Here is a 25,371-nt window from a genome sequence, read left to right on the forward strand (position 1 = left end):
ACATACATACCAATCGACATGGTCGTATTAACGTTTATGCGTTTTTGTGGGACAACCTTTGTCGAAAAAGCTGTAGAAGCTAATATGGGGAAATAGAGAAGAAGTTTCGTAAACGTTTCTGGAAGTCAAAACAATAACTGTTAGGACTATAAAGCTCATTTTTCTCATTTTTGAATTCTGTAAATAAGTGCAAAACATCTCGTAATATTTAGTACATAATTTTATTGTTGTAACTGATCTAGAAACTGTTTCAAGAGTTATTCGAGCTTATGATAAAACTAGCTTATCATCAAGCATATATTATTGCTAAACTATATTATGATTAAAATACCATTTTACTATCAACTATTATTTTTACTATTAGCACTACTGTTATTATTATTACTGCTATTATTGTGTTCGTGCTTTTATTATTACTGCTATTATTATTATTAGTAGTAGTAGTACTAGTAGTAGTAGCAGCAGCCGCAGCAGCAGTAAGTAGAAGTAGTAGTATTAGTAGTAGTAGAATGTGTATTGTAAAGTTTGAGAGTAATTTTCTTTTGTTTTTTGATTACTTCTCACGTACTATCGATGACACAAACCGCAAATACTTTTGCTACGTTTTTGTGACATTTTCTAAAATTGAGAAGAGCTAAGAATTGGAATGACTTGTTTAAATACAAGTCATTCCAATTTTCAGCTCTTCTCAATTTTATTCATTTCTGTAAATTGCATTCTGCTTCCTTTCCGAAAGACTTTATTAGAATTGCTAATTGTAAATATTCAGTTGTGCTGGAAACATTTATCTTGTAAAGTTTTAGTGAAGAATTTTAATGAGCTTAATAAAATAATTATTATTATTATCAAAAAAATATTGTTATTAGTATTATTGTTATTATTGTTATTATTAACTACATCCCAGAATATGTAGCATCGGCTAAGCTGCTAATTACTTAGGCTGTTTGCAGTGAGATTTGTCCAGCTTCTGTTTGGTGATTCCTTTGCCATACCTAAAATTAAAGTAGCAGTGTTAGTTTATGTAAGGAACAACATATTTATTCAGCTCTTTGCGAGAATGAAATGTTGGAATATAATTGTCCTTTCTCGAATTATTTATTTATTTATTTATTTATTTAATTTATTTATTTATTTATTCGGTCTATTTGCACATGCCTACATTGATAACAGTTGTAAGTTATGACTGAAGGTAGCTGTGCTCTTTATAAATATTGTCCAGCCGGGACTCGGGACCTGACCGGGGACTCGGGACCTGACTCGGGACCGGGACTCGGGACCTGAATCGGGGCCTAAACCGCTCAATACTAGCGTATTAACTATGAAGCCACCGCGCTTCCCACATGTTCTGTCATATCTTGCAGTAACTAAGCAGTTATAGCTTGAAATACCTGAATTTCTCTCAAGGGCTGGTAGCCTTTGCCTGATGCACCTGCATCACCAATCAAAGCGCTTGCAAAAGCCAGGATAATCTCAAAGATGGAAAATATAAGAACCAAGGACGATATGCCTAACATGGTCTTCTCTCGTTCTGTGTACTTGATTTTGGTCAGTTTTGCAGTACTACTCATGTATTTGCTCCTCACGAGACTGGTCACAGCAGAAGAATAGATGCACAGTGTTATTGCTGATATTACGGCACAAGCCATGCTGACAGACCTCAAAGCCATTATCTATAACCAATGCGAAAGAGACGGTAGTTTTAGAGTGCTAAAAGTTTTGTTGTAACTACTGCATGTAAGTTTTTTTTACCACCATCACTGATAGTCAAATAGCGATGGTTGTTTCTGTTAACCACTATCACTGCCACCGCCACCGCCACCGCCACCGCCACCGCCACCGCCACCGCCACCGCCACCGCCACGTTCAATTTCATCAATTTCAATTCCACTTCCACTTCCATTGCCATTGCCAATGCCACTATCACTACTACTATCGCTGCCTCCACCACTAACAGTGCCACTGCCATTGCCACTGCCACCACCACCGCAACTGCCACTGCCACTGTCACTGCCAGTGCCAGTGCCAGTGCCAGTGCCAGTGCCAGTGCCACTGCCACTGCCACTGCCACTGCCACTGCCACTGCCACTGCCACTGCCACTGCCACTGCCACTGCCACTGCCACTGCCACTGCCACTGCCACTGCCACTGCCACTGCCACTGCCACGTTCAATTTCATCAATTTCAATTCCACTTCCACTTCCATTGCCATTGCCAATGCCACTATCACTACTACTATCGCTGCCTCCACCACTAACCGAGGGGGTAGCTAACTTCCTCAGTCCTTCTTCTTAAATTTTCCAAGGTCATTTCGTCTTCCCATTTCACGGTCACCTTAATGGGGATTTCCAATGAGCTAACAATGACTGGAAATACTTTTTGCCCTTTAGATATGTATGTTGAGACGTTTGTGTTACAGCAAATTTGCGTAAAATAAACTTAGGCGCGTTAATTTTGTGTAACGTAAATTTTCTTCCGCGTTGTCAAAGTGCATCATTAATTTCCTATGATAAGGTATAATACGCACTTAATGACTGGCCTCGAGGGGAACAGTGAGTTTTGTTTCCCGAGACCCTCAATGTTCCCCGAGGTGGAGCCGAAAGGAACATTGAGGTCGAGGGGACCCAAAACTCACTGTTTCCCGCGGGACCAGTCATCAAGTGTTTTATTATACCTCCCAACTCAAAGATAGAAAAAAGTGCGAAGAAATCGTTTGCTTGACGCCGGCTGGCTCACAAATTTGCCGCGGTTTCAAGGAGCGCGTCCTGATCATGTGTGAGTCAAAAGTTCAAGTTGTTGTTTCCCTAGGGAGTCAGTGAATTTTGTTCGCCCTGGCGAGTTAGTGAGTTTTAACCCACGACACGTGACACGTTCTCCTCCAATCGGAAAACGTATCTCAGTTCGGAGGTAGAACAACGTAATTTATGACAATCATAGAGGAATCTCAAAGTCTATACAAGTCTAAAATCAATGAAACAGGCTTTCATTACTGTTTAGGTCTTACCAAAGTTAGAGAGTGTCTAGCCGAGGTGGACAATGCCAGCCCCATGATACCAGTGGACAACACCTTGGTAAAAACAGAAAGCAGTTCGCCGTCATTATAAAATGGAAACTTGAAGATAAATCGTGCTTTTTAATATTTCCATAGAACAGATGGATGTTCGAACTTACTCCTATAGCATTCTCAACTGGTAAGTTTTTGTTTTCTCTTCCTACTAACATAGCTGACCTCACCGGCCCTGGTTGATTCTAAATCATTAGCTATTTAATCTTTGGACCACGAGCCCGAGTTTCCTGTGAGTCTTTAGTCAAAGAAGCGTAGCAGAATGTCGAAGAGTGAAAAGCAGGCAGAGTGAGATCACTTGCATTGTGAGCACTCTTAATTTTATAAAAAAATCCTATCCTATCACCACTTGTGCGGTCATTTCAAGCCCTAGACAAATTCTCGTTCTTCTCCGCACTTTTGAGAGCATTCTGTCTCCTCTTCTCTACAGTTCTTTCTTTCGCTTTTTCGATCCTCTTGTTGTCCTCGCCCAGAATCGCTCGCGAGATCCCTAGTCTGATTTTCTTTGACCCGGGCCAGCCTACCGGCATTGCTCTTGTCAGCAAGCTGTAGTTTTTTTTTTTTTTTTTTTTTTTGGCGATGGCGCGAACATATTTCATTTCATGATCGACCTCTTCTCTGGAGACTGCCAAGCTCGTTCAGAGTCCCTTTACCCTTGTTATGCGTGATTCCAAAGAAACGCGCATTAATATTGTAACCTTCGAGCTTCAGCTTTCCGGCTTCAGCCGCTTTCCCCAATTTCTGAGTTTCACTGGTTGTTTGAGAGACCAAGCCTGGTGTAAAGCTTACTATCGTCCTATCAAGATGGAATTTGAGCGCTTCGAAAACGTCCCCTAGCATTGCATAGTCTGGCTCGTGGAAGGTTCTGGGCTCGATGGCATGAATATACGTAACGAGACCCGGAAATGAAATCTGAAGCACAGCCGTAGTGGTCTCACACTTGATAAAAACATCAAGCAATTCACTTCTTTATATACTCTACTGAAGTCAGATAGTAAATGTAGTGCTGACGAAAATGTGTATGTAGGCATGAAATCTTGCATGCTGTCGCGAACGCTACCAAAGGAAAATATTATCGAAAAATCGAAAATTTATCGAACGTTGTAAAAGCAATTCATTGTCACCTACGTATAAACCCAAGCTGCAACTGGTTCTTCATCGGTTGTTTTCAAGTTTTAATCTACTTTAAAAACATTGTAAAGGAGAAGAAGAGACAATATTCTACCATGGACTGATCATGTTACATCTCCGCAGTGTACTTACAAGAACAGCTATCCAACATGGTATGAAGAGGAAGCTTGATAGAACACATCGCGCTTGAAATCCGTCGACCAACCCGAGCGTTAAAAAGATAAATGGCATCAAAATCTGAACTATCCAAATCTCCATTTCAAGACGTGACGGCTATTTTGCGCAATTTTAAGCTGGCTTTAGGAAAAGGTGTAAGCGCTTCAATTTTCAAAAGCTAGTGAACTGGCCACTGATAAATGCAGACAGAATTCAGCATAATAGGTGAAAGGGCCTTCGGATAGAGTCTCACGAATACGTGATTTTATGTCCAGATTTAAGACCGCTACGTCTGTACATGTAAATTCACGGGCGAAACTAAAAGATAATTAACTTTGCGGTCAGCTGTTCAGATGTGGATTCGGCCTTGCTTTATGACGCTTTTCAGTTTTCTTTCTCTATGGCCTCGTCTGTTACAGCGACGGCGACGCGAACAAGAACGTCAGCGAAAGGAAAAAGTTTCATGAGCAAAACTATGGCTTTGCACGTGTATTTTTAGTATATGTTTCTTTTCTGTCCTCTACAAAACGGCAATAACCAACTTCTGCGTGTTTCGGAGAATCTGAATCGCGACGACTGATGTTGTGTATTTTCTTTTGGAACTGGTTGAACGCTGTCACCAGATATTTAGCCTGAACAAGTTTTTAGACCGATTGGCGTACTGAACAGATCAAGAAAATTGCAACATTCGAAAGTAATTATAAATCCTTTTTTCACTATGGGTTTTCCTCGGCGCCGCCGTCGTCATTGCATAAGCACCTCTAGCCGACTAGCTATCAATACGCCTGTTTTGTTTGTTTCAAGTGATACCACAATCCGCAGTTTACCCAGCTTAATGAGACATCGAGGAGCCCCGCTCCTTTGACTTAGGATTCCCCGAATACAGAGGTCTACAATTAGAAACTTCGACACTAATTGTGGCCGATACCAGCTCTTTTTTTCGAGGGCCAACTCTCTCTAAGAGATGCGCTATCGTTCCTAATTGTAGTCATCATCTTGAACTGCATGGATGATGTCTTTTGATGAACCATGATTCCCTGCAAGCTTGTCTTATAGAGCGAATTGGCCATTAAACTGCTGTCGCTCTTCTACCACATTTACTAAAACGTGTTTCCTTTCAACACAACATTTCATAATCTACTTAAAGAGGTCTCATGATTAAAGTGCACCTAACCCCCAAATTTTTTTTTCGCTAGAACGAATCTACTTATTATTTGAAATAGTTCTGCGAAAAAATTTTTGAATTCCGTTGAATCCTCGATTTTCTGTGCCACGACGAAATCTCGAAAATAGCTCCAAAACACCGCCATTTTGTTTCACGACCGAGTTTGAGGAGAATGGGTCCAGCGGCTCTTGTGACGTCTACCCAGGAAGGTTGGATATCTCATTTCCTCTCATTTCCTTCAGGATGGTGCAATACACATTCGAAAAGTGCGTAGAAAACGCCTTCCAGAGGTGCTATCGGCTGTTGCAGCAATATTCCAGATTTAAAGAAAGCTATACTGTACAATTTACTGACGATGATCAGCTAATGGTGCAATAAAGACATAAACGATGGTTGATTTTGTCGAACCGAAACAAGCGAACTGAATCTGTGAGAACCATTGAAGAACTCTCACCGGAATTTGTTCCGCAGACTTTCGAACGCTATTTTCATAAATTTTCTGCTTAAAGCTAACCAGAAATTTGTAGAAATACTACCTACAACCTATATCTTCCAATCCCGCAATATTTATAACATAACCGGCAAAGTTGTGTGATCCGGTCATGATCAAGAAGCGTTTATATGTAAATAGATCGCAACTGTGCGCTGCTAACCAACACTTATTTCTCTTTCGATTTAGATGAAAGTCGAAGATTAATCCTCTAGAATTACATGATAACAAAATTGTTAGACTCACAGAGTTTTTCGAAGGTTTGGAAATCAGCAGTGCGACAAAGATTCTGTGCAATAGCGTCGAAAATATGACCGCGTAACATCTGCGGACCGCTTAGGGAACACATCCTTTTCGCTTATCCGACGAATTTCACTGCAAACTTTGAGAACAATTTACATTGGTTATTTGGAGTTACGACTTAAAACGTGTGACAATGTGAAATCGGTAATTGTATGAAATGTTTCCTTCCGCCTTGCTTCCCGCAGCTTCAAAAATACAGGTCCAAACAATACGATTTTCAATCGATCGAAGCCAATGTTTTGGAGGTCATCAAGTCTCGAAAACTGCAACACGTACGTCGCTCTTATAAACATGAAGCATTCAACTGAAAGTAAAACACAAACTGGATTTAACAGAACCTTGACAAAATACATTCTCGGTAAGGACAAATGTAAACGGGCTATAAACACGCGTGGGAATCTTATGTTTAGTTGACGAAATTACCATCCAAAGCAGTCCTTGAGTTTTCTTTCCTGCTTTTCGTTTGCCTGCTCCTCCACTTCGTATCTAGCTTTCCATTCCTAATATACAAGCAGCTCGTCCGCAAAAACGTCTTCCCCGTCGTCGCTTGAAATATTGTAAATTGCTCCCAAAGCTCTAAGCAGTGAGTTCACAGTCGTCGAACGTGCTCGATCGAAGTTTATTTCGGAGCCTTCCGAATCGAAACTTAACTCTGACTCCAGTGACGAAAAAGAAATGATTCTGAGACAAAACTTGGACGTTTTAGTCCCAAAATACATCGGAACGATTAGTTTTGCGTTCTATTTTCTCGAGCAAATACAGAGAGTTTACTGAGGCGCTATTGTGTTTGGTTCCTGGGTAGACGTCATCAGGTACCGCCGCCCCAGACTCCCTAAAACGCGGTCGTGAAACACTTAATCGCGACTTTGAAAGGGCATAGAAAATCGAGGATTCAACCAAATTCAAAAATTTCTTCGCCCAAATGCTTCAAATAAAGTCTAGATTTGTTTTAGCGAAAAAAAAAATTTGGGGTTAGGTGCACTTTAAAGAGGTCTCATTTTACACAGAGGGGATCCCATCCTCTAATAATTGGTAAACACGGAAGCCCCCAACAAACTGTCCAGTAAGAAACTGTCCAATAACCAACTGTGCGATAACAACTTAGCAAGTGAATTAGTGGAAAATAGGAGTTTTTTAAACCAATCACAATCGAGGAAATTGTAATTTTTATGATTAATTTTATTATATTGAGGTTATTTTTTGCTCACATTTTGATCAATAATTTTCGCTAGGTCCCTCAAAGGACAACCCCTCAGAAGAAAGTTGGTTTATTTTCTGATTTTCATCAATATAAAAAGGACTTGTCTTTAACACAAGAAATAAGGTACCAGACATGCAATATCGTTAGTATGTGTGCATTGTGTATGATATCATGCAAATAGTTGGTGTTTAGTTGGAATTTGAACATTGAAATTCATTATGTATCAGTGTCCCAACCTACCTTTCTGATTTTCGTGCCATCTTTCTTTTAAATTTAAGGAAAAATGATAAGTCATTATTTGTAAGAATTAAACTACATAGATCTGCAGCTATTTACTGTACACTGTTCTTAAATTCAGTTGGTACCTTCTATCTTATTTTATAAATATGCAGTTGTTATACATGTATGGTTCAACCAAGCTTGCATGCGATATTATAAAGTAATTAACTGAGGTACTATGCGCACTCTCATTGGCCAATAGGTGTGTTTAGATGAGAGTATGTAAACACAGTTGTGACGTTGCATGTATTTTTGAGAATTATTTATTGTGGTTTTCATTGCTTACATGTTGAATTACGTTTGTCCACAAAGTTTGGGAAGTCCAGGGAACAGCAACATTCATCCAGCAGTAATCAAACGTGGTGTGCAGTATGCGAAAGGGATCATTTGTGGGTCAAATGCACGATATTTTGCTTTGCTGCTAGCTTTCAAACAGGTAAGGAGGTTGCCATGATTACTGTACATAAGGTTAAGGTTAAGTCTGTACATGAGCCAAGTGGCCTATCAGGCTTATCCCGCTCTCTGTAGCAAGGAGTGTCCATGTGTATTTCTACTCCCTCCTGGATGGGATGCTAATCTATTGCAGGGTTACCCCCAGCATTACATTTGTTGGTACCTTTTTATACACCTGGGTGAAGATAGGTACATGTATTGTGAGAATAAAGTGTCTTGCTCAAGAACACAACACAATGTCCCTGGCCAGGGCTCAAACCCAGACCGCTTGATCCAGAGTCAAGCGCTCTAACCAATTGAGGCCAACACACCTCCGCATGACTGCTGTACAGTCATTTTAATTTTTCGCCGTTGATATACGTAACACTAAATTCTCATAATCCACTGTAAGCAAAATGCACAGTATACAGGTAGAAGTTAGAATAACCAGTAAAAGGTATTTGAACCAGGGGCTGAACATAGGGTAATGGAGTGTTACAAAAAAATTGATTTCAATGATGTCTCTCTCTGTGCAGTTGATTGCAGATTATGTCACTCCACCTCAGAAGGAGCTTTGCAGAGACCTTGATGCAAAGATTAAACCAAATATTAGGTAAAGGATGCAAATTTGTCGCTGACAGTTGTGCAGCACATAACTTCTCTCTTTTTTCATTCAAATGCTCTTTGACTAAATGAACTTGGTACTCACACCATGCTTTTATTTTTAAATACAAGTTAAAAAATGTCAAAAGATCTTGTGGAACAGGCAGGTCAAATGTTATGGATGTTTCTTGCAGTCTGTTACATTATGCAGACCTGTAGGTGTTCAATTTTAAGGACACAATTTTTCTACATTGAACTTTTCTACACTGAATTCACTAAATTGTAACTAGTTATGTGAAAACCTTTACAGATTTAAGTGATACAGAAACAATGGTAGTATATGAATGTTTAATAGAGTTATGCATCCTAGCGGGGTAGTACTTTTTATGTCACAGAATGATACATTTCCACAAATGGATGAAACTAAAATCAACAATGTATTGAAACATTTTGTTTCAACTTCTGAATTATGCTACGTCTGTAAGGCCTGACTCCACAGGTCGCCTGTGACTCAGTGACAAAACTGAGAGAAGTGAGGACATCTTTTGCTGTGTAGATGAATAAATGTGTTTGTCACATTTTCTTCAAATCTGTTTTGTTTTGTTTTTATTTTTGTTTTCAGTTTTTTGACTCAATGTCGGCCTCTGTCTGTTAGTATGGGCAATGCCATCAAATATCTAAAGCTGCAGATCACTCACACACCACCTGACATGGCTGAAGATCAGGTTAGTTTATGTATGTAACAGTTACACATAAGCTTGTGGAATTTATTAGGTGTTGGGGAGAGGAAATGTCAAGCTTTGTTCAGTTCAGGGTTTTCAAATTGAACTCAAATAGCATGAGGAAATTGTAAAGTAGGCGGAGCGTTATTTTCTTTTGATCAAAGCAGCCAGGTGTGTAAGAGTGTTAGAATTGGTTACGGGGGGCGGGGGGGGGAGGGGGCAGGTGGGCGGGCAGGTGGGGGGGGCAGGTGGGGGGGAGGGGGGAAGGTGGGGGGGGGAGGAGGGCAGGTGGGGGGATTCCCCTGTTTCTCTCCGTATTTCCAAAATTATTGTAACTATATATAACTTATTATGTAGCAAGGGGAAGACTGCTCGCAGTGTACATTTCCATGTACGTGTACATGTAGTTCCTCAATAGATTTTTTTTATTCTTTCCAGGCTAAGAGGAATCTTATACAGAGCATCGACAAGTTTATCCAGAAAAAAATTGTTTTAGCCGGCGTTGCCATCTCCGAGACACATGCAAGAACGAAGATCAACGATGGAGATGTGATACTCACATACGCTTGGTGTGTATCATAAAATGTTCTTGTAAACTCTTCTAAAAGAAGCACAAAAGAACAGAATATTTCCCTTTACGCCCTCATCTCTTTGACGCTCAATAAAGGACTGAAATTGGACTGCAAATGTTACATACTTTTGACGGAGCTCTACAGAGATTTGTGTTGAAGCGATTTAGAGGTAGTGTGGTGGAGTGGTTAGGGCGCCGACTTGAAATCCGGAGGTTGCGTTTTCAATTTCCGCTCTGACCGCGAAGCCGGATTTGTTTCTCGGTAGGCCTTAGTTCAACACCTCGGTCATGCTTGTAAATAGCCATCTGGTCTGTTTCCCGCCAGCTGGGATTTTTAACCCTATATATTATGTTCAATTGATATATTTGTTTCTGTCAGTTTAAGTAGATGCCTGAGAACTAGCTAGGTGTAGCTAAGCACATTGATCACTATAAACAACATTTGAACATTTTTTTTCTCGTGAATGTCGAAAGTAATTCGCATTTACTTTGGTTTTGCATCAACTACGCTACCGGTTGGCTTTGAAAACTCGCGCCACACTTTCGTCCAATCAGAAGTAAAACCAAAATCAATCGTGATTCGCGCGTCAGCTAAATGTATTTTCTTGGTGTTTTGATTGGTTCATTGTATTGTCCGCGTCGTTTGTGATTGGTTAGAGTGATTACTTTGGTTTTGGTCTCACGATCCTCAGGCTCCGTCCACGCTCTGCGGGAGAAATTTGAAAACGAAGGTTTCACTTTGAAAACGCATCAAAGGTTTTCCGTCCACCCTACGCCGGAAGAATTTGACAATGCTTCAATCACCGGTCATTTTGGATTTGTGTTTGAGGAAAACTCTGTTAGAGAAATCACATGATTATCGTAACGCCATCGTTTTAGAAAATCTCTGCTTTCACAATGTTTTCCGTTCATACCAAAACGAAAAGTCGGCGTTTTGAAATTCCTCCGATTTGAAAAGCGTTTTCGAAAAACTCCGTTTTTCGTGACGGATTAGTGTGGACGGTAGGCCTAACGGTAGAAGTAAAAGCGTTTTCAAATTTCTCCGCCTCAATAATTTGCTTGTCAGGTAGCTTATTCTCAATTTTTGCGTTTTTCATTTTACTTTCTTTCCTCTAGCTCCTCGTTAGTTTTGAAAATTTTAAAAGATGCCTTCAATGCCGGCAAGAAATTCAGAGTGGTCGTTGTTGACTCCAGACCAAAGTTTGAAGGTAAGTTGTGCTTTTTTCGTCGCAGTATAGCCTTAATAAACCAGTAGAAGCGAATTTTAAGCATCTTCGGCGATTCTCGGTGTTCTTCGAGAGCCTTCGGTCAAGCTTCGCACATTTTCGTCTCATGACGACTATGACGACAGGTTTTGACGTTTCCCGCCAAAAGATCCGTTCGCACTCGTGGGTTCTTTCCTTATTTATACCTAATCGTGCCTTTTCGGTTCAGTTCGGCGGTATATCAAGCGAGCTTGGTCGAGCCATGGTTCGTATTTTGGCGAGTCTGGTCGGCAAAATACCCAATGCGAGACCAAACGAACCTGATATGCCGACGACGCGTAACAAACTGAAAAGGTATGATTAGGTATTAATCGCACCCAAATTCGGCCACAAATCCAGCCATACCTAGACTACGGATCTATAGTTCCTCGTTCACTTAGTTTGTCGTCGCGAAATCCTGGTGGGCGCTTCTAACGCCCCCAGGATTTCGCGTGGCCAGTTTTTCCTCGAGGTTTATTAACGGTCACGCTCGACGGACTAAGGCACTAAGCGAAAGAGGGACTACTCGTAGTCTAGCCATACCAAGCCAGTGAGTTGATGTCGCAACATATCACAACAGGATACCTTCCTTTTGATTGGCTATTGTGAATTTGGGTACGGTAAGAGGAAATTAAAATATTGTTCTGATACTCAAATTGTTAAGTAGTTTAAAATCTTTGTCTTCAACAGGTCGGGAGTGTCTACGAAGATTGGTGAAACACGGAATAAGATGTTCATACGTGTTGATCAGCGCTATTTCTTACGTCATCAAAGAGGTTGGTGTATTTGGGAAGCACGGATGGCGCAGTTGTGAGAGCGCTCACCTCCCACCAATGTAGCCCGGGTTCGATTCCGGCCCGGTGCACATATGTGGGTTAAGTTTGTGGTTGGTTCTCGCCTTGCTCCCCAAAGGTTTCCACGGGGAATTAGGATTTTTTCCCTCCACAAAAACCAACATCTCCAAATTCCAACTCGACCAGGACAGAGGAACTGCATGAAAACCAGCTAAGGCTGATGTGTCTTCCTCTCTAAACATTGTAATTTATTTTTGAGTAGCTATCCGCTTTGTTGTCGTATTATTTCATCTAGCAAGATGAACAATTTGTCTCAGATAGATCGCAAATGAAGCGGGTCTTGAAAGCAATCGACGACAAAGGAAAGTTTTTAAATTATCTTTTAACGTCATCTAGAGAGTTCCTTTACATTTCTTTGCGAATTAACTGCCTTCGCGACTAAAAGGATCCATAAGATAGCCAGTAATTTCGTCTGTTTTGTACGTTTTGTGTTCATTGTATTTTTTTGCTTTTCATGTTTTGGAGCAGTAAGGTCATATGTATATGTAATCATATGAATGCGAGTGCAATTTAAGGATTTGCATTACCCGTGATATCTGAAAATTCTCTCAAAATTTGATAGAATTTTCAAATATCATGAGTAGTATAAGACGTATAAATCCTTAATTGCTTGAGCTTTCATACGATTACTCAGTTATTATATGACTGAGAAAATTGCGAACGCGCGTGCGTTAATTTACACTGCAGTGCAAATTAAGAATTAACGATAAATTGGCTTGCTCTCAGCCGATCACAATGAAGTAATTTTCTCAGTCATATAATAAAGATGGAAATTGTCATGTGAGCATGTTAGCATGACATGCAATGTTAATTTTTTCTTTACGTTTCCCTTTCTAGGTATCAAAAGTGTTCCTTGGTGCCCACGCCCTGCTCGCCAATGGTTACGTCAAGTCACGTGTTGGCTCGTCCATGGTGGCTATGATGGCCCAGGCCTCTAACGTCCCGGTGTTAGTCTGTTGTGAGACATACAAGTTCTGCGACAGAGTTCAGACCGACTCTTTTGTTTCCAACGAACTGAGTAAGAAAATAGTAAATTTACGACAGTAGGCTTCCCCTTAACGAAACTTTTAGAGACGCGGTGGTCTAAAGGTCGATACATTCGACGGGACATTTCACTGGAGCATATCTCTGTCTACTTTTTGGGTGCAGTTCATTATTTTGCCCCTGCGATATGCCCCTTCATATGCACCGATGTTAACGGTTAGTGTACTGCTGGCCTGCGTATCGAGTGGTTCTCGTTCAAGCCCTATTGTGTTGTGTTCTTGGGCAAGAGGGGCATGTCTCCACCTATAGGATTATAAATGGGTCCCAGAGAATTGTCGGAGCAACTTGCCCAGAAATGTTGGGAGGTAATCCTGCGATGGATCATTATCCCATCCAGAAGTTTCTATGCAATGGGAAACTTGGTCTAATCAGAAACCTTGTTTAATTCTGGAATAAGCTCAACAGAAGTTAACCCCCAAATTGAGTCCCAAGACTGAGCTCTCCTGATAATCTTATTGTCTTGTTAATTCACATCCATGTCTTATCGTAGACTTTTTAAAATTTCCTTCATTCCCAGTCTGTTAGTTTCTCTGCTGGGAAAGGAATTTTCCCTCTTTCAGCGCGCAAATTTTCCACCGGCGTGTAAATACGCTTCAGGCAATAGACAAGCAAGTGCTGTCGTGACGTCATAGTCTTAGACGCGATCAAGGTGAGAGATGTATTTTAAAATCCGGGACTTAACGATCTTTTCTCCAGGCGACCCAGATGACTTAGTACCGCTGACCAGAGAAAGCCCGGATGTTCTGTCTGACTGGCGTGACGTCAATTCCCTTCACTTACTGAACCTCGTGTATGACGTCAATCCACCCCATTTCGTCTCCATGGTGATCACTGAAGTAGGAATGATTCCCTGTACATCTGTGCCAGTGGTACTAAGAGTGCAGAATCCTGAGCAGCAGTAGAATATAACAATTCATCTTACATGACGTATCCCTCTCAGTTTGAACACGACTGCGCCCGCGATTTACAAGAGAAACATCGCTAAGTACCACGACACATCTTCGTGACGGCGAGCTGACGTTGTGACTGTGGGGGAGAGGTCGTACCTTTATCTGATTGGTCTATTTAAGTCGGAAACTGTTCGGGTCTTTCCTTAGGACAATTCCCCTTGGGGACGTACTTGCTCGATTTAGCACTGAATTCGGAGGTGCTAGCTGGGTGTAATCTTGAACCTTACGTTAAAAATGTAAATTTCACACGTGTAATAGATTTACAACAAAATTATATTAACGTCTTAAATAATACATTTAAAAAACGGCAAATTTCTTTCCCGTGAAATCAAACTTACCGTGAAATAACTGCCCTACCCATAAGAGTATCATACTAGAAACAAGATGACAGAAATGTAACGAGAGAGTAGCCGTCGAGTGATCTTGAACTACGAAAAACTCCGTTCTGTAGCTAATCGAAAATTCTCATACTCGATCGCTTCAAAAAGAATATCTTGTACCCAAAGCCCGCGTCCGTCTTGATTAGCGGTCGGGAAAATACCAGATTGCTGCAACTGCAGATACCGACAGTCCGAACGTGTACGACAAGCGTACCTTCCGTAACGTGAAAAAAAAAGAAAAAAAAAAAGCATTTCGTTCTTCCACGCTAACCAGGTGTATTTAAAAATGTAAATTTGAAAAAAAAAAAAAACCCGAAGAATTATCATAATTATCTACCTAAATAGGGATCTTTAGTATTCCTCAATCATGTTTCAAGTAATTGCTATTTCTTTTAATTCTTTCAATGTTGAATTGGCAAAGGGTAAAGATAGATTTAGGCTGTTCGAGGTGACGAAGAGGACGGATTATATCACGATTCACGGAATATAAAGCGTTAATTACACGTTTTGTCCAGTTGATGCCAATGATAAAGTTCACGGCGAACTGAAACCTCGATTTCTTGACTGGGCAGAGATCTTAGCGTATATTGCTACGCTACCAATAAACCCTTGTGATCTTTTTGTCGTTAAGTATTTTAAACAAACTGACAGATCACAATACCTTGAAGTCCTTTGTTAAAATTAATGAGGTCACTCTTAGCCTTAATGATAAAAAAAAGTTATATTGATTTACCGCAGTCGAATTGCTCGACTTTGGTTTTCTAAGACTCCGTCCATACTACCGCCGGAGAAATTTGAAACGCAGCGTTATTTGTACGGTTAAGCCTACCATTCACACTAACCCGTCACGAAAACGGAGCTTTACGAAAACGCTTTTTAAACCGAAGGAATTTAATACACCGGCTTTGCGTTTTAGTGTGGATGGAAAACATTTTGAAAACGGAGCTTTTCGTAAACGATGACATTACGAGTTTTCCTCAAACACAATTCCAAAATGACCGGTGATTGTTGCGTTTTCAAATTCTTCCGGCGTAGTGTGGACGGAAAACATTTGAGGCGTTTTCAGAGTAAACACGCCGTAATCAAATTTCTCCGGTATAGTTTGGACGGGGCCTTAAATTTCTTCTTAAGCGACAATGAGTCCTCTCGAGTTGAACCAAACAGCAACTGATCAAGGTCCACTGAAACAGAGCAAGTACTGAATGATTAAACTCAACAGGAAATCAAGATCAAGCTATCTGTGTTAGTCGCCAGCGCTACAGTGCATTCTCAAGAAAGTAGCGTTGATGTCAAAGCAGTGTACACTAATCCCTGTAAAAAAAAAAGGAAACAAAAGGGAAGAAAATTGTCATAGTAAGATTTGCCCAATCTTGGTGCGAATTTTTGTGGTAGAAATTTGAATGAAGTTGAAAGGATATGCAATTTTCCTTAACAAAATCGCGTTGAATTAAGGCAAGGTTATCAAAACACACAGAATCTGTCTTCCATTCGCTCTATGATCCCTTCAAGAATTCGACAATAATTAACGGGCTCAAGCAGATCGCACAACTCTTTATATTCCTTTTTGAGTTCTGTCAGGCTGAAATAACGAGCCTCGTGTAAGCAATCCGATAAAAGCTTGTCCAGTTTATATTCCTGCGCAATTATTATCAAGGCTAAAACTTGTTCCTTCTCGGGTTTGGATGGCTGTGGTGAAAAATCGGGGAAAAATTCGTGGATGCTCAAACGACCAGCGTAGATGGAATCAGAAGCAGCCACCAGAAAGTCCTCACACTTCTGAAGAAGAAACTCCATTTGATATTCGTCAGCAAGCTTCAACAAGAGGAAACAATTCTCGATTGTCATTGGTCTCTCAGCGAGAGAGTAAACCATCAACATCAATTCTTGAAACTCAACGCTTTTCTTGCCTGGAAGAGGGATTTCTGTTTTTGTCTTTTCAGCGAAGTTCGACGAGAACATTTTATCGAATACCGGAGACCACCATGTTAAGATCCACTGATGAACATAAAACCTTTGTTCCTCGACTACAAATATCACATCGTTTGAGGCCCATGGCTTGGAGAAATCAGTTGCGTGGAAAATGTTTTCTTTTATCATCGCATCACGGGGTAGATCCGTGAATCGTAGCAAATGATCTCCTTCGATGACTGTTTCCTGTTCCATTAAAAACCAAAATGAGCGTTGCTTCCACGTTTTGATCGAGCCGGCTTTTGTTGATGTTTTGGTTCGGTTATCTAATTTGCATCCGTATTCACTTGCTCACATGTTAGCGTTTTCATTGGCTCGCGAAACAATAGCTCGCATTTTGAGCAACTTTCTTTTGTATGAAATAAACGCAATATCTTTTATCCCGGTAATAAAACAATAACTTTTATTTTGGAATTCAGCCTTGGCCGAGTACCATTACTACATGTAACGGTCTGTGAAGTATTGATTTGAATTCATATAACCCATTGTGCATGTGCGTCTGTTTTTGTGTATACCGGCACAAGGGCATAATTAATTTTGGCGTCTTCAACGTTCACTCACCAATGGGTATTTTAAAGTTCGTATTTACTGATCTTTTTTTTTTTTCGGTTAAGTCAGATAGTCCTTTAAGCATAGTTATGCCTTAAGTCCCAGCCATTTTAATCGACCAAGCTTTTTTTGAAGTATGTGTTCCACTCCTTTTCAGTTCAACGCGCTTGAACATCCGCGAAGTTTCCTCATTTTGAAAACCATCCCAGATGTTTGATCACATTTAAATATTTTTTAGGCAATAGTTTCGGGTTAATGACAAGCGATTCATCGTTTCTAGCCGCACAACTTGCCCGAGGTTCTGATAGCGAAGAACCGCTAATTTATTTGAAAATGTAGGCCTATTCTTTCGCTAACGTCAAAGGGTGGCCCGATGAATTGTATAACGTCTCGCGACACATCACAATAGCACGCCGATAAAAATCAAACCTGGTAGAAACGTTAACTATAGTAAGTTTCCTTTTACTCAATCGCCAGCTCTTAAGAGATTGACTAGGTTTATTTAATTTTCGCGTACCTCGTCAATCTTTCCTCGATCCCCACAAAAGTTCTCGACCGTAATATTGAATGCTCATTTCATTAAAGAAATAGAAAACATGTTCTCCCTGTTTCTATCGAGTTTTACTATAAATCTAGTAGCGTTCTATCACGTATGCCGTTCTCTGATTGCGGGCTACGCTTCTCACTGTCTCTTTAAACAACGGAGTGTTTCTTTCGAGGAACTATTGGCTGATAGTTGCCCCGTGGATTTCTGTTACGCCTCGCGGAAAGGTGATGCTAAGAGAGAGAAAGAGAGACGGGGACGAGAGGGGTGGGTGGAGGGGTAGAAGCTTTCCCTGTAAATCTGTTCCTATTTTCCACATGCAACTGCTCTGACATAAACAAGCCTACCGTTAAATTCCGAGAATAATCTCAGATTCCCGGGGGGGGGGGGACTACATTCCGAGTGGCTAATTAAAGTAGGGACATTTACGTTTGAAAATCAGTCGGGTTTATAACTGCAAAATGTTGGAGAAACTTTATCTTAGCAGAGGGCTCCTCATTTCAGCAAATCGCAAAATATTATATTGGGGCGTCAGTTTGAAATCCCCCTGAACATGCCAAACTGATCGAACAGCAAGCGATATCAAACTTTATTGACAATGGAATATGCACATACCATGCAAATATCATAGTATATTAAAGTATATTTGTATATCATAGTATATTTGCACATACCGAGCAAATATCGTAGTTAATACTAACAGTAGTTTATACCCTATGCCTTGGTTGAGTACTGTCGTTAATTCGAAAGAAACCTTAAACTGCGTAAAAATCTTACGTGCCAAGGCTACAGTGATTTTTACACCTATCTACCAGACAATGACGTTGACAATGATTTTGGTTAAGTTTTTTCGTAACGGCAATTCCCAAATATAACTTCAAATACAAGAGATTATTTTCTGAGCGGCTTAATATAGAAGGGCTCTTTGCATTTTGAGCGGGTGAAGGGGGACGGATGGGGTGTAGGGCTTCAATTGCGGGGGAAGGGAAGGTGGGGTGTAGGGCGTAAATCCTGAGTGGCATATAGCATGTTGGTACTTTTACCAATTTCTGAGTTTTACGATGACTAACGGCTTCACTAAGAAGGCAACAGTTACTTTCCATAATAACTGTGAAAAAGCAAGCAAGACATTTACTGAAGGGCATTGTAGCTGCGTGGTGGAATAGCAACCACCGGCTGGGCTGCTGCATAGATCGGCTGCAATGGCAAATATCCGGCTTCAAACTGGGTATACACATTTTCTGCCTGAAAGTTCAATAAAAAGAAAAGTTATGTTTCGACAGCTTTATGTTGAGCCACGCAAATCACGGTTAGCATATGAATTGGAAAAAAAGAATACGGCCGTGAAATATAACGATTTGATTGATTGATTGATTGATTGATTGATTAGTCATAACGATTACAATTTCCTCCGATGTGATTGTTGCATAAACTGCTGTATTTGGCTCTAATTAATCTGCAAAGTTGTAATCGGACAGTGTAATTGGACAGTTGACTATATTCGGACACCTGTAATCGGACTGTTGCATCAGCCAATCATTTAGGACCTCTCCACTTAATCCACCAACCACAACATTGATTACAATCTCTATAGCAACCAATTCAAGAGACTGACTTTGTAAAATTGTGGAGGATAAGTCTCCGCTATAACAATCACTATTAAAAGCTCATTTTCAAAGGAAAATTTTACTTTTGTGGAAAATTGTAATGGCTACGATTAATTGGTAACGGGACATCGTGTCGTCCAATTCAGTCTGTAGTCATACTCGTGATTAACAAATCGCACTCCAGCTTCGCGGTCGTCCGATTTTGTTAATCACTCGTCTGATTACAGACTGAATTGGACTCCACTCAGTCCATTACCATTATTAATCGTACCTATAACAAAATTATCGATCCTAACTGGTTCTCCGCGCGCCTATTTCTCACGTAATCGGCGTGCGTTCACGTTGGTGTCCAATTACAGTGGATACCTGTAATTTGATACCTACGTGACTCACGTCGATTACGTGCGCTTTAGTGGGTCCTTCTTAATATTTCCTACAATTAGTAAAATGTATGGGAAGCACTACTGACTTTTTCGTTGAAAAGAAGTTTCCCAAGGCTTTTTTTTAATTTCCAAATTTTTATAAATATGATTAATTAGTAATTGGACCGAGTGGAATACAATTCAGTGAGAAATCGCGCTCGTAATTTCAAATCGGCCTCGCGCTTCAAGCTAGTCCGATTTTGAAATTACTTGGGCGATTACTTCCCGAAATGTACTCCACTCGGTCCAATTACTATTACTAACTGATAGAGAATACAGTGGCCAACACAGTCAATGAGATACATCACATACCTGACTGACTTGATTCTCTTGGGGGGGCTGGTAGAGAGAATCACTGATCCAAGCAGCAGAAACGGCGAGGGCAACCTCAATGGTCGAAAATATCGCAACCAATGAGCTTATTGCTACCACAGTCTTTTCCTGGTGGGTGAGTTTAAGAGCCACGTCCTTGCTGGCAAAGTTAGTGACTTCCAGATACGTACTCGCAGAGTATAGGTTAGCGACCAGTACACTGCCCACAGCCCATTTATATCGATACGCTGTTATGCCTGATACTATGACGCTGGTCATGCTCACGGAGCTCACGGCGTTAATCTGAAAAGAATTAAAATCAAGGCGACTTCAGAGTAAACCCCACGAACAAGGCCATAATATATAGATTTAGCCAAGCCCAAAAGCGGAGCTCCTGATTGACTTAACTTATCTTGGCTTGAGCCGGTGATACCTTGGCAGCGATCAACTTAAAAAAAAAACAGGTGACCTTTATGAGCGCTTAACTTGTGTCCGCGATACGGTCAAGGGATACTGGTCAGCGGATACCGTGTTTTGGCATGCGGCGATTGATCAGCAAACCATAACGAAGGTTAGCTGCATGACTCGGTCGACCTTTTAGCTGAAGTAAAGCCGCCATTTTGTGCGACGTCATCGTCGTAGGGTGTACGCATGTGGTGTTGTTCCTATAGTTATGGTGCTCGGCATTAAAATCTGGAAGAAAATGGTTTTGATTAAGGTGGTCTTTTACATCCACGTACAATTCTTTTTTTCCTAAAAACGTTTTCTCGAAACATGAAGATTCAACATCCCTAACCATTTGCAAAACGTATTTTGAAACGACTTTGCTCGAATTACTCCTTGATTTACGTTTAAAGCAACGAATCTGCGCGCTGGTGGCCATATTTTAACATAGCAACTCCTATAGCAACGGCTGTTTACAGTCCATAGGGACGTCCATAGGTACGTCCATTACGTAATTATTTCTCAAAATGGATTCAATTTAGTACATTTTAATTATACTTTACAGGAAAGCTGAAGAGATGTGTACTTATAAGAATTTTGCATCATGGTCCTGAACATTGATTCCTGTACCACCTTATACGCCCCTTATACTTGGTTAAATTTTCTATGACAGGTGCGGCGTATTCCGGTATTCAATGGAAAATTTAAGTAAAACCTTTCGACACAAGCCCTACCCCCTGCGTCTGCTCCCCCCCCCCCCCCTTGTTCGCTGGGCTAATCGGGGCTCTCTTCTGACTGGTTTAAAAAGCCCTTATTTCCTACTAATTCACTTGCCAAGTTCTCATTGGCAGTTTGTTATCGGACAGTTGAATAAGCCAATCACATTCAAAGTTGTAGTTTAAATCAACCAGTCACAACCTTGAGCAGTTTATACCTCCTTTGGCAGCCTTTTAATGCAAATTTTCCCTTTCTTTCATAACTTGGCTATTCTTCTTTTCTCGGAAATTGTAATTTTTATGATTAACTGGTAATTGGACTTCGTGTCGTCCAATTCGGTCTGTAATCATACGAGTGATAACAAAATCGATTTGTTTATCACGAGTATGATAACAGACCGAATTGGACGACACGAAGTTCCATTACCATTACTTAATTATTTCTCAAAACGACCAAAGAGACGGATCACCAATATTTCAAACACGATATCTCCATTGAAATTCAACGGAATGTTGTCAAATTTTCCAAATTGGTGTAGGACACGATTACCTAGGTCGTAAATTTCTAAAATCGGCAATTTATCAAATGCTTTCCCTGTTATTCAGTTAAGATAGTTAATATTAGTCAATATTAGTAAACTTTTTCTAGTCAATATTAGTGAACTTTTTTAAAAAGCCCTTCAAAACACTTTTCTGAGATTTGTCCCCTGGAAAACTTGCTTATGGTCAGGATGAACTTAATTCCATGCTTCTCGAACCGTTCATTAATATGTTATCGTATTTATAATGAACACCACTTTTAAACACTTATTGTACTATTGTGGCATGTGACCTGGAAAAGCTCATAATTGAAATTAGAGTGCGAAGTCCTTTAACGTGGCACCAAAACTGTCCCATAAAGTTTTTTTTTTTTTTTTTTTTTTTTTCAGAAAATACCTCTTTGAAGTTAGAAGGCCACCTTTCCCTGAGGTTTTCTGAGCATTTTTTCTTTTTAGTTTTGGAAAACTTACTTCTTTCCGCTGCCCCATATCAATGCAATATTGCAATGAGCGATGATGACAAGGGTATTCAGTCGTTTTTGCTTGGCCATATTCTTCATTTTGTACTTTATTATTATTATTACTTCGTTTACTTTCATACGATCAACTTCGATTTTGGTTTCCTTTCAGCTATAATATATAGATTTATCCAAGCCTAAAAGCGCAGCTCCTAATTAAAATAAATTAACCTGGCTTAAGCCTGCAATCTCATTGAAAACCAGTATCTGATCAGCGGTCAATTTAAAAAAATAAGTAACCTTCATTAGGCCTAAACCTGAGCCCACGATATGGTCACGTGATACTAGTCAGCGGATACCTTGTTAATGGACCATAGCATGGATGCTCAATATCAAATTTATCCAATATGAAAGCTGCATGCCTTGGTCGACCTGCTAATGGGAATTTAAGAATACCACGACGGCAACGGCAACGGCAACGGCAACGTCGCTGAACAAAAGAATTAATGAGCAGTAGAATGGCTGTGCACGTGCGTTATAATTCTCGGTACATTTCTTTGCCGTCCTCTGCAAAACAGCAAGGCGAAATGACTAAATTTTGCGCTGTCTGGAGAACATGAACCACGACGGTTAATGTCTTTCGAGTATCGCGAGATTCGTGGGTAAAATATAAATTCATTTTTTTAACCGACGTTGTCCTCGGCGTCGTCGTCGTGGTTTCTTAAACTCCATATTAGCTGGAGTATGGCCGCTATATTGCATGACGTCGTGTTCGTCGAAGGTCTCAAGCAACCGTGATCCATACCGCTAGCCATGTTGACCATAAAAAAGAGTTGTATGGTTTTCTTGTTCTATGCATGCGCGTGGTTCTGTTCCTATAGTTATGGGGCTCCGCTTAGCGGCCCAGCTCCGCTATTATTTTACACAAAATAATCACTACGCAACAGACAGAGCACATAATGAACCACTAGGTTTATTTTCCATGTTTTGGCCGAGTGCCAGAGTACAGTAAATAAGTTGCCAGAAAAACTGGTTGTTTTTGTATCTCGAGAAAAGAGCGATATTTCGAGATATTAAAGTAGATAAAACATTTGTACCGTTTTATGTATGCGAGTGAATCAGGATTTTCAATTTCTGCCTTACCAAAGTCGAGGAGGGACTTGCCTTGTTGACCAAAATCGATCCCATCAAACCAGCTGGTAACACCTTGGACCAAAACAAAACAAAACAAAACAAAACAAAAAAATCGAAGTGATAAAAATAGAATATAAAATAATAATTGTCTAAATGAGTTAGTGCTTGCTTAAAGGTCTCCCCACGCGCTGGGCGCCTCTTTTCTTTGAGGCACAGGTTTCATTTTGCTTACTATTCCGTACAAGGTCGAACCTCGGTACTGCAGTTTTGTTATTTCGCCGTGGTTCGTTATCATTATTGAGTTTTAATCGTCACCCTACAGTATAGCGTTAGTACACACTACAGTTAACGTACGCAAAGTTGAAAAGTCTACTGATTATTGTAAGCCGAATGTTTTTTGTCTACTTTGAGGGTCGTTTATCAGTCTCCGAAGTCTTCGGTCTGCGCGTGTACTAAGCCTGCTCGACATGCACGAGAATTTAAGCACGAAACGAGTCGAGAATCGATATCCTGAACAGTCAGACAACGTTTATTTATGTAAGGCTTGGGTGAGATTAATTTTTTTATGCCCAAACCCAGTTTCCCCTAAAAGGGAGGTTAACCAAACCACAACGGCAACGAGGAAGCCACCAAACATAACGTTTAATGAGCAGAACGATGGCTGTGCACGAGCGTTATAAATTTTTGTAGATTTCATAGCCGTCTTCTGCACAACAACAACGTGAAATGCTGAGTTCTATGCATTTTGAAGAACGTGATCCACAATGGCTAATTTTTCGTATTTACTTCTGGAATTGATCGCTGGCGTTACATCTTTAGTTTGAGTAGGGTTTTAGAATGCTCGGCAAACTGGTCCTAACTGAATAGTTCTAGATTATTGCGAATTTCAAAGGTAAGAGATAAATTTATGTTTCTCCAGCCGTCGTCCTAGGCCTTGGCGTCGCCGTCGTCATTGCTTGAGCTCCCCAATGTTGCTATTAGGCCGCAGTCAAGCGTTACTACGACGTGATATACATTTCACTTCCTCGTCGGCAGTTATCCATAGTGAAGGCAAGGTTTGTTTACACAAGTAATTCTACTATAGACACGTTCTGACTAATCTCAACTTGCTATGTTTCAAGCGAGAACATTTAATTTAATAAACTAGGTGCAATTTGTGATGAATATATTTAGCATTTCTTTTCCTCTTTCTTCTCTATGGCCTGCGTGCTCACGTTGCTTCAAGCGAAAAAGATGTCAGGTTTAATTTCCGTGTTAACTGCGTACAAAAACTCAGGGAAGTAGAAATAGCTACCTTCTCCTCTAACACAAAGATAAACAATAAATTGTGCGTGATGGATCACTCTTTCCATTGCTGTTAAACGTGGACTGCTTAGAATTATAAACACGCAGAGATGACCTGTAACCATTTGTTCGTTATGAGGAATGCCAAATCCAGTTTACACGAAGAATTCTACTAACGTTAATCGAGACCTAATTATAAGCGTCCTAGCACAGTCTCTTTTAAGATAACATTAAGACAACGCTGAACGAGGGACAAGAGCCCGACCTTCACATCTTAGTGTACTTACGAGAGCAGCTATCCAACATGGCGCAAACAAGTAGCTGGTGTATATGAAGGGGACTTCATACCTATCCGCCATGCCAAGCACAAAAAAGATGGTGCTCATGATAATCTGAGCGATCGAGATGACTCTCAACAATTGCTTGTTATGCTCCATTTTAAAGCTCGGCGAGGTGAAAGAAATATAGCTACAGAACTCTATTTAAAGTGAATTCAAATCGAACCCTATAACACGGGTCTACTCAATATTGCGTGTTTGCCTGATTAAGCTGTTCCGGGGGGGGGGGGGTAGGGTATGTAAAGCTCTGGAGCAGCTTTCTTCTAAAATGAGTCATACATCTTCCTGTACATTGGATTTGGGTTGCCTTCTGGTCTGCGCATGCATTCACCCCGAGAACGTACGAAAACACCGCCAAACTGATCATATGCAATACGCCGTCGATACGATTCGCGATTTCGAGGTGTTTAAATCAGGATTTAGAAGACCTAGTGGCACACCCCTACGGAACACTCCAACAATACCTCTCT

The 25,371-nt window shown here is 40.5% G+C and overlaps 4 protein-coding genes across 4 annotated transcripts; 1 reads left to right on the plus strand and 3 right to left on the minus strand.

Annotated features, from left to right (window-relative positions):
* Nucleotides 1–535: 535 nt before the first annotated feature.
* On the minus strand, nucleotides 536–4,574 carry LOC149105664 (uncharacterized). Its single transcript, XM_089298957.1, has 4 exons — nucleotides 4,325–4,574; nucleotides 3,002–3,064; nucleotides 1,389–1,670; nucleotides 536–992 (listed from the first exon to the last, which is right to left on the minus strand). Exons 1-4 carry the CDS (start codon nucleotides 4,448–4,450, stop codon nucleotides 936–938), a joined length of 528 nt encoding a protein of 175 aa, XP_089155083.1. The 5' UTR covers nucleotides 4,451–4,574; the 3' UTR covers nucleotides 536–935.
* Nucleotides 4,575–8,072: 3,498 nt separating this feature from the next.
* On the plus strand, nucleotides 8,073–15,089 carry LOC149105665 (translation initiation factor eIF2B subunit delta-like). The gene is made up of 8 exons (XM_089271841.1): nucleotides 8,073–8,222; nucleotides 8,755–8,831; nucleotides 9,444–9,546; nucleotides 9,982–10,112; nucleotides 11,231–11,322; nucleotides 12,049–12,134; nucleotides 13,050–13,230; nucleotides 13,953–15,089. Exons 1-8 carry the CDS (start codon nucleotides 8,073–8,075, stop codon nucleotides 14,156–14,158), a joined length of 1,026 nt encoding a protein of 341 aa, XP_089127967.1. The 3' UTR covers nucleotides 14,159–15,089.
* Nucleotides 15,090–15,303: 214 nt separating this feature from the next.
* On the minus strand, nucleotides 15,304–16,791 carry LOC149105666 (BTB and MATH domain-containing protein 38-like). Its single transcript, XM_089271834.1, has one exon. It carries the CDS (start codon nucleotides 16,747–16,749, stop codon nucleotides 16,048–16,050), a length of 702 nt encoding a protein of 233 aa, XP_089127960.1. The 5' UTR covers nucleotides 16,750–16,791; the 3' UTR covers nucleotides 15,304–16,047.
* A 1,431-nt stretch (nucleotides 16,792–18,222) lies between these two features.
* LOC149105667 (uncharacterized) lies at nucleotides 18,223–25,119 on the minus strand. Its single transcript, XM_089271836.1, has 4 exons — nucleotides 24,851–25,119; nucleotides 23,289–23,351; nucleotides 19,989–20,291; nucleotides 18,223–18,892 (listed from the first exon to the last, which is right to left on the minus strand). The coding sequence occupies exons 1-4, from the start codon at nucleotides 24,998–25,000 to the stop codon at nucleotides 18,779–18,781; spliced, it is 630 nt and encodes a 209-aa protein (XP_089127962.1). The 5' UTR covers nucleotides 25,001–25,119; the 3' UTR covers nucleotides 18,223–18,778.
* Between the last annotated feature and the right edge of the window lie 252 nt (nucleotides 25,120–25,371).

The sequence above is a fragment of the Orbicella faveolata genome, unplaced genomic scaffold (genome assembly GCF_042242905.1).
Source record: "Orbicella faveolata isolate gen_17 unplaced genomic scaffold, um_ofav_v1 contig_34, whole genome shotgun sequence".
Taxonomy (NCBI): domain Eukaryota; kingdom Metazoa; phylum Cnidaria; class Anthozoa; order Scleractinia; family Merulinidae; genus Orbicella; species Orbicella faveolata.

Coding starts and splice junctions, on each gene's coding strand:
- LOC149105665 (XM_089271841.1), top strand. CDS start 8,073: ATGTTGAATTACGTTTGTCCACAAAGTTTGGGAAGTCCAGGGAACAGC. Junction 10,113..11,230: donor GTGATACTCACATACGCTTG/GTGTGTATCATA, acceptor TCTTTCCTCTAG/CTCCTCGTTAGTTTTGAAAA. Junction 11,323..12,048: donor CTCCAGACCAAAGTTTGAAG/GTAAGTTGTGCT, acceptor TGTCTTCAACAG/GTCGGGAGTGTCTACGAAGA.
- LOC149105664 (XM_089298957.1), bottom strand. CDS start 4,450: ATGGAGATTTGGATAGTTCAGATTTTGATGCCATTTATCTTTTTAACG. Junction 3,065..4,324: donor CATGTTGGATAGCTGTTCTT/GTAAGTACACTG, acceptor GTTTTTACCAAG/GTGTTGTCCACTGGTATCAT. Junction 993..1,388: donor AGCCCTTGAGAGAAATTCAG/GTATTTCAAGCT, acceptor CTTTAATTTTAG/GTATGGCAAAGGAATCACCA.
- LOC149105667 (XM_089271836.1), bottom strand. CDS start 25,000: ATGGAGCATAACAAGCAATTGTTGAGAGTCATCTCGATCGCTCAGATT. Junction 23,352..24,850: donor CATGTTGGATAGCTGCTCTC/GTAAGTACACTA, acceptor TTTTGGTCCAAG/GTGTTACCAGCTGGTTTGAT. Junction 18,893..19,988: donor AAGAGAATCAAGTCAGTCAG/GTATGTGATGTA, acceptor TTGAACTTTCAG/GCAGAAAATGTGTATACCCA.
- LOC149105666 (XM_089271834.1), bottom strand. CDS start 16,749: ATGGAACAGGAAACAGTCATCGAAGGAGATCATTTGCTACGATTCACG.